This window comes from Sinocyclocheilus grahami, unplaced genomic scaffold, assembly GCF_001515645.1.
Source record: "Sinocyclocheilus grahami isolate Dianchi unplaced genomic scaffold, SAMN03320097.WGS_v1.1 scaffold10.1, whole genome shotgun sequence".
Classification (NCBI taxonomy): Eukaryota; Metazoa; Chordata; class Actinopteri; order Cypriniformes; family Cyprinidae; genus Sinocyclocheilus; species Sinocyclocheilus grahami.
This window is the reverse complement of record NW_015505189.1, coordinates 2,843,404-2,851,373: the sequence shown is the minus strand read 5'-3', so window position 1 is coordinate 2,851,373 and position 7,970 is coordinate 2,843,404. Positions and strand designations below refer to the sequence as shown.

General features: G+C 36.0%; 1 protein-coding gene across 2 annotated transcripts; it reads right to left on the bottom strand.

The window, feature by feature from the left end:
• Positions 1-5,290: 5,290 nt before the first annotated feature.
• Positions 5,291-7,902, bottom strand: LOC107594707 (chromatin complexes subunit BAP18). 2 transcript variants are annotated; one of them, XM_016284875.1, is made up of 5 exons: positions 7,635-7,902; positions 7,316-7,410; positions 6,219-6,439; positions 5,971-6,075; positions 5,291-5,769 (listed from the first exon to the last, which is right to left on the bottom strand). In XM_016284875.1, the coding sequence occupies exons 1-5, from the start codon at positions 7,653-7,655 to the stop codon at positions 5,705-5,707; spliced, it is 507 nt and encodes a 168-aa protein (XP_016140361.1). In that variant the 5' UTR covers positions 7,656-7,902; the 3' UTR covers positions 5,291-5,704. The 2 variants fall into 2 exon arrangements, with proteins under 2 accessions (XP_016140361.1, XP_016140353.1); XM_016284867.1 differs by having other exon boundaries at positions 5,291-5,772; positions 7,635-7,901.
• Positions 7,903-7,970: the final 68 nt, after the last annotated feature.

The window sequence follows — 7,970 nt, the reverse complement described above, 5'->3', positions numbered from 1 at the left end:
GAATTTGCTCTTTTAGGTTATTCTTTAAGAATTTTATAATGACGGTGATTTAAAAAAAAAAAACGTGTTATCTTGCATTAGCTGTGTATTATTAGTAAATTATTTTGAAGCTAATCTGGTTTTCAACCTGGTTGGTTGCATTAGCCTGTAAAAGACATTTTGTGAAATGTAAGGTTGTATTTTAATGGAACTTTCCATGATATGTTCGTCTGGAAATGTATTGATTACTGGACATTCATTTCTCTTTTAATTCTGCTTATTTGACTTGAATTATCACAGAGGTCTTTGTCTTGTCTGGCTCTATGTGTGTGTGTGTGTGCGTGCGTGTGGTTTGTGTGCACTGTTGGACCATGGTTGTGCTACTCAGTAAAACTATCTGTAGAACCAGATCAACATATTCTCCACTCTTTGTAGCCAGCCTTGTACTACGCCGGAAACCCACAGAGACCCTGCATAAAATACGGCCACATTGAGAGCATAAAGAGTATCAAAGTGTAAAAACTTTGCTTTGTTTGAGCACTCCAAACTGTTGACATCTGTTTTTGCTGTTTCTCCTTTGTTTTTCTCTTTCAATGGATAATGAACTAATGGCGAGAATATAAAGTCAAGTTTTTTCTTTAATTTTGGACAATGCGTTTGGACTTGAAACACCCCATGTGTGATCGCACGAGTTTGGAGTTTGTGGTGAACGCTTGCCCGCAGTTTATTGCAAAAAATACACCACAAACGCATAACACTTTTCCTAGTTTCATATCCCCCTTTCTGTGTGTCTTTGCAGCCGAGCCTTCTCCCTCTTTTGTTCCCCCCTCCCTCCCTTTCTCTCCGTTGGCTGTGTGAATGCTTTGGCAAAGCTACAAGAAATCAAGCAAGCGAGAGCTGCTAGCACTGACGCGCCCCAGACACTAAGCCCTAGAAATTAATTTTTTCCTCCGAAACGGTAGTGCCGGCGGTCCTCAAACTTCACACTCTTCTAAGGGGACCCCAGGGCGATGCCCTGATTTTTTTTGGGATTTTTCCTGTCCCCCGAAAATGTTCATTTTAATTGTAGAAACTGATGCCCCGGGAAAAAGGCTACAACCCCTGCTTTTTATGCCTACCAAGTTCCTCAGGCAGCCTCACTAGCTACAGCTTAGCAGAGGCTGCACACTGCACTGGACTGCTGGTCTGAAGGTGAATAGGGAGAGAAAGGGGTTTAAGGGCTGAAAATAGGTGCTGGTGGACAAAAGGTTTAGGCACTTATTTGACTCTTGGAACCCCACCCCCCAATCTGGAATGGGAGCCCCAAGCTCAGACGAATTGGTGTATTTTTGAACTGAAATTAAGACTTGGGATTCCCATTGATAAGTGCATGTGTGGGTTTGTTTTCCTTTTTAATTCTGTTTCTACAATTTTTTTGAAAGCAGCCAAACTGTTTTAGGTGTAGCTCTAGCTGTAGATTTGCGAAGAATTAAAATATTTGAGGTGGGCGAACTATTTTGTGACTTTAATCGAGTTTTCTGAAAGAATGAAAAAGTCTTTCAAGTACTTTGCTTGGCTTTTTTAATACAAAAACAACTTCATTGAATTAAGTTGAGGAATTACTTTTTTTTTCTACCCCAGGTGCAGGAGACCGACTACACTGGAAGAGGGGAGTCCGGCGGGTTACTTTGGGAATACCAGGCACCTTTTTCTCTCCCCTGTTGCCTAACATGCTGGAGAACGGGGATCGAGGGTAAGTGAAATCTTTCCTGTGTCCGTTTCAAAGCTTAACCAAAACGGCCCCTGGTTTGAATGGGTGAGCAAAGTTAGGCCAGGGTGTGTATGTGTCTATGTAAGTGTGTGAGCTTCTCTTTTAGGTCTCCCTCTCCCACCCATTTGCTGTCTATCCTTTTCTCATTTTCTCTCTCTCCCTCTCTTTTGCTAACACCCCCCACCCCCCTCTCTCGATGAACGACGGGCAGAAGTAGACAGAAGCAAATGCCTTCTGCAACTGTGCTGACGTGATCATTTGACTCAGACCTTAAATAGGCTGCCCTTTATGAGATGGAATTGTTTTTTAACTAAAAGTGTTAAATATAAAATAATTAATATCATACGTTTTTGAAAAAGTTTGGCTTTTGTGTAGCACAATTTTAGTCACACCTTAGCCTGCATTTGCTGCTGATAAACTTCCTTTTTTTTTTTTTTTTTTTTTTTTTTACTGTGAACTTCAACTTCATAATGAAGGCTCAAATATCTTTAAGCAAAAAATAAAGATTATGTTTTGCTGTGTTACAACAGTCAGAATGAATTATTTTGCAATTAAACCTTGATTTTCTGCTGACATTAGAACTTCAACACACTACATAGGGTGTGGTGTACTTAAAAGAAAAATTTTAAGTCCTTCAAAAATATTTTCCGTTTCTTTTTCTGTACCACAACAGTTGATATTATAAATATCAAATACTTTTTTAGTCCTTTCAACTTTTGTCAGTTTTTAGTTTTGGGCAAATTAAAAATAAAATTAGTTTTTCAGTAAAACAAACATTATTGTGGGTTTCCTACTTAATTGATTCCACATTTATGTTGGTCTGGTGTTGTAGGTGTAATCTTTCTTTTTCTAAAAGAAAGAAGAAGAAAAACAAATTTTTTTACAAGCAAAATAAGAAAAAAGAAAAAGGGATAAGCAGTGAAATGTAGTGATGGGCCAAGATCTTTCTGCCATTTACCTTTTACACACTACAACAAATGATCTGTCATATGCCCTCATCGCTTTAAACACCACTGGCTTTTCACAGATGAATAATGCAATTATACATTTTAAAACTAATCTTGATCTGGTAGTCACACTTTTTAAAATAATTTGTTCCTCTCATTTTTCTTAACTATCTCCCCCTATTATACATCCTCACATCGCTCCATAATTACATCCTACTATGTTCTTCAATATACTGCAGACCTTAAAGTTATTTTAATAAATCTTATTAATTCCTTATTTTTTGTTAATGTATACTTGCCCCTTTTGCTGAATATTTGTCTTTTATATAGGTTATGGAAATTATTCCTTATGAATTGTACAAGCATTCTTTTCTTTCTGTCCTCTTATTTGTTTTTACATTTGGACAAATTTTACTCCTAATCCCTGGAATCCTTTAAGTTAGTGTAACATTTTTCTTGGCAACAATTACTTCATTGGATAATTAAAATATGCAATGTTATAGTACTGTATGTGTAATGCTAATAGATACTTTAACTTTTATTAAAGTGATACTTAATCTTGTTAACAATATTAAGCCTGAGAAGTTAAAAAATTAGAGATGCAGTTTTTTTGGGGGGGAGAGTAAAAAAATAAATATATATATATATATATATATATATATATATATATATATATATAAAAATTCATTATTTCCATGGTAATAAAACCATTTTGACAGGCACTAGTTTTTTCTCCTCATCTCCCCCCTTTGTTATATCCTCCATTTTGTCTTCATCCTCAACATCCATTTTAGGACATGTGTGCACAATAACTCACTTATTAAGTCTCATAGGGCACTATTAGAATGGCATGAAAAGATTTGGGTGACCACGAGCTTCCTCATATTTGTATGTGCTAGAGAAATGGCAGGAATGCTGTCACTCTTTGCTGTCAAACAACTTTTATTTTATTTTTCAGAAAGAAGAGAAGCGATCTGTTCACATTGCATTCTCATCCAATTTCGATCTGTCTTTATTTATTTATTTGGATAACTTGGCACTAAATATCCATAAGACATTTCTATATCACATGTAATCCAACAATAAATTTTGTCCCTAATCTTATGGAGTCTGTCGTCATCTTTTTATTTGGCCCAGAGCACCCTGTAGCAGCACATCATGGTTTGTATGTTCTAAGGGCAAATTCCAAATCATGATGTGCTGTCACTGGGAGCCTGGGAGTTTCTTCAGTAACATGACAGCATTAAACACCTAGTGTTCTGCTTGTATCATAAATCACAGTGTAATAAATGCATCAGAGGAAAGCTTTTTTTTTTTAAATAAGTAGTGTGAGAATAAAATGATAATATGATCATGAAAATGCTAAAAGGATCATGAATAAAAATGTGACAAAGCAGTGTTTTTTTTTTCCAACACACATTATATCTTTTACAAATGACCAGACACACAATAAATAATTCATGACTGAATCACCAGGTGTGGCTTAGGTGGCCTCTTCAGCGAGTTATTCCCAGACAGCTGGGAATTTAGATCCTGTATTTGGTTAGTCTATATTGTAGGAGAACAGCATTGCTTTTAGCTGTGATAGTGTAACCCATCAAGCTATTGAATTAATCTGCATATATTTTGCATGTTCCTTTCATCCTCTTTCCTCCCTTGGACCACTTGATGTCTCAGTGTGCCTGACAGTAGCAGCACATCAATATTGGCAGCTGCCCTCTCCCTGGGTTGCCAGTATGGTTTGTGCTGCTCCCGTCAGACAGACACACTCAGCGACTCTCCAGGAGCAGTATGAAAACCACCTGTCCAGAAATTAAATGTTGTATGTATATATTTTACCTTGACAATGTCAAAATCAGTTGTTCAGTCTTGCCTGAAAATGTCTAAGAGAAAAGCTTAACATTAAAAATAACAAACAAGACCTTATTTCAGTGAAATTGTTTTATTTACAGTACACAAAATGCCAGTTAGTTGTGGTTTCAGTCTGTCACTGATAGATTGGGGAAGCCGAAGTGTGCCATCTTCACCGTTCTGCTTTTAGGAATGCCATTCAGATACAGATCTGATTTTACACCATGTCTGGTTGATTTCATTATATCATCAGTCACACACTTAGTGAGGTTATTATAACCAATGAGGAAGAACAGAGATATAGGTAGAAAGTGTCATTGTGTTTATGAGGAGATCAGCTGGACTGCATTTTACACCAACTCTTTTCTCAATATTGTTTTAATTAGTTTTATAACAACACCAACATTGCTAATCCTATCAATTTGTTAACAGCCTAATTATGCAAAAGTTATTGGACTATGCCCACAGACCATTTCAGATCAGATCGATAAGCCCACTAGGCTAGAATTTTATAAGAACCCATTATTGATCAAGACACCTGAAGTCAACGTAAAACCACTTGCTTAAGCTGCATTTATGTAGTGGAAGATGCCACTGCAACACTGTTCTAAACGGTTTCCAGAAAAACCTGGCTAAAGATCATCTAGAGTTAAACCCTAATCTAAAAGAAATATACATTTTTTTTGTGGAAAAAATGAAGAAGAAAGAAAGAAAGAATATTACGAAGTAAATAGACCAAAGATTTTACAAAATGTCTAAGAAAAAAACTCAAACTACCCCCCACCTTTTTTTTTTAAACTGTACCAAGCAAAGCTTTGACACTCAGCAATGCATTGCAAGGTTTTTGTCCAGCTCCCCCCCCCCAAAAAAGCAAAGTAATGGTCATAATGCTTTATTGATAATGGTTGGGGAAAAAAATAATGCCTTTACAGTAACTTACTTTACAATTATGCTTTTTGGACCCAGAACAGAAATCTGTATTAAGCAATATTTGCTAGCATCTTTCAAAACTGTTTCCTACATTGATAAAGTTAATAGCTTCACTATTAACTTAGAAATTAGTATTTTCCTGGAAAAAAGAAAGAACTTTCTCCAGATTAAATAATGCCAGGTTTCTTGACCCCGCACTGAAGTGACACGATTAGTTCCTTTTCCTGATAGTATGGTGCAGAAGATTTCAACGGGATAACAATGGCAAGTCGCTGGAATTCATGATGAGACTGGAGTCGAGATTTAGACTATCTGCTGGGAAAAAATAAATACAGATATTATTTTCCCCTCTAAGAACTGGGAACAAGGGAAAAAACAGACAACAGAAATGGTAGACAATGAAAACCCTGAATAATAGACACTATTTAAGTCATTTAAATACATACCTGAGTATAAATAATTTTGTTCAAAATTTCGAGAAAATAAACGTATTATTGAGAAGCTGTTTCTTACCTTGATCAAAATTTAGCTTTTTAGATGTGGAACTATCACTCAACCCCTCAATATCTACCAGATCGCTGTTGGCATCAGAGTCATTCAGTGCACTGAGAGTGACATCTGAGGAAAAATTATACGAATGCAGTTATATTTTACTATTCAAAATGCTGAAATTATTTAAGGTTGAATAAAGTAAGTTTTTTTTTTTTTTTTGCAAGTATAAAATAAATGCAACACAAATGAATGCATTAAGAAATGCTTACCTGCCGTCTTTGATGATTTAATGCTAGATGGACCTGTGGTTGGCCGCTGTAAACCCGCAGTCACCACAACCTGAGAGGTTGGCACAGTGATGACTTTAGGTGGGGCTGGGGGAGCCATAGACACCGGAATCTTTTTGGTACTCTTCTTTGGTGAGTCAGTGGATAAAGGAGCTCCACTATCTTCATAAATCTTCCTCTTAACTGTTGTTTTCATTTGTGCCCTAATGTTTAAGAAATGTCTAATTAGATGCTGACAAGCTACACAATGAATAATGACTTTTCATGGCCTACAAACATGCACATAAAAAAAATACATAAGTATATTAATAATACACATTTTTGTAATTTTTTTTAAAACTTTTTTGGCTTTTCTTGAATTTACATATATAATGGCGATCAACAAACCAGCATTCCTTAACAGATTTAAAGAATTATAACTGCACTAAAAAGCATTAAAGTTCAAATTTCACCTGCACTTGAGGAAGACACCATTATTGAAATTTACAGACTCTAACACACAGCAACATTCAAAGGATTAAGTGAGACAGGTGTCCTTACATTGTGTGGGTTATTTTGTAAGGATAAACTTAATGTGTTCAAGTAATCTCAAGCTCTGTGTATATCCACCTAGCTCTGCCTGTAAACAGCAATGGAAGTTACAAGGCCCATAATGTCATTGAAAACAATACTTTATCTTGTCCATGACCTGAAGCAATTGAAAGGACAAATCCAAATGGGGTAATATTATAAAGAGTACATGAAAATGTCTCAATAATTTGCTAATTTATTGTTAACACACTGAACTTAACTATCATATTATAGGCCAAAGCAGACAAGGATCTGGTAATTTTGGGGGGATTATTTAGGAAATTCATGAAAATGTCAACAACAAAAAAAATTGTAATGTAATATTTTGCATGTAACCATATGCATTACCAAGAGCAGAGCTGGACAAAAGGTATACCTTACAAAATTAACAAAGTGTGTGTGTGTAATATACACAGTTTAGATTTGTAAGAAAATGTAATTATATCATACCAAAAGCCTGATGCAGTGTGTATATTCTAAAGCACATGACGGTAAATACAGCGTCTCACCCTGCTGGACTCATATCTGCCACTGGATGCAGCTGCATGGTTAGCTCTCCCAATTTTGTGAATGCAGCTCCAGCTGCAGAAAATATCTCGCCAACCTAACAGTTACATACGAAAAACACTGAAGCGAGTGTATCCGAAAACTTGTATGTTTTGAAACTGGTATTAGGTTGATAGTTAGCATGATAGCCAATAGCTTTATTAACAAAACAAGAAAAACATGTCCAATACGAAGACAATTAGCATGGATGTATACTATCAAGGTAAACATTTCATCTTGCTTTAGGTGCCATATTTATCAACACATTTAAGTTTACGTTACCTTGGTAGAGGCTGAAGTCATTGTTTTGATTTACAACTGAAAAACAAGGACTGCGCTTTAGAAATGTTAGGAGACAGCTAGCTGACTTGTGTACCGATGATTGACGTAAAACGACCGCGATACTAATTCTTTAACTATTTACATTATGAAATAATAATAAAAACATTCTTAACTAAACGGATAGCATAAGTGCGCCATAAAGATGACACTGTGATTCAATGGTGCTTATTGGTCTAAATTACAGCCGTCGGTCGTTATTGGTCAACATCAAAGAAGTATTCAGTACATTCCAAGCTGCGTTGAAACTGCGCAATTCGATATATATATCCCCCCCCC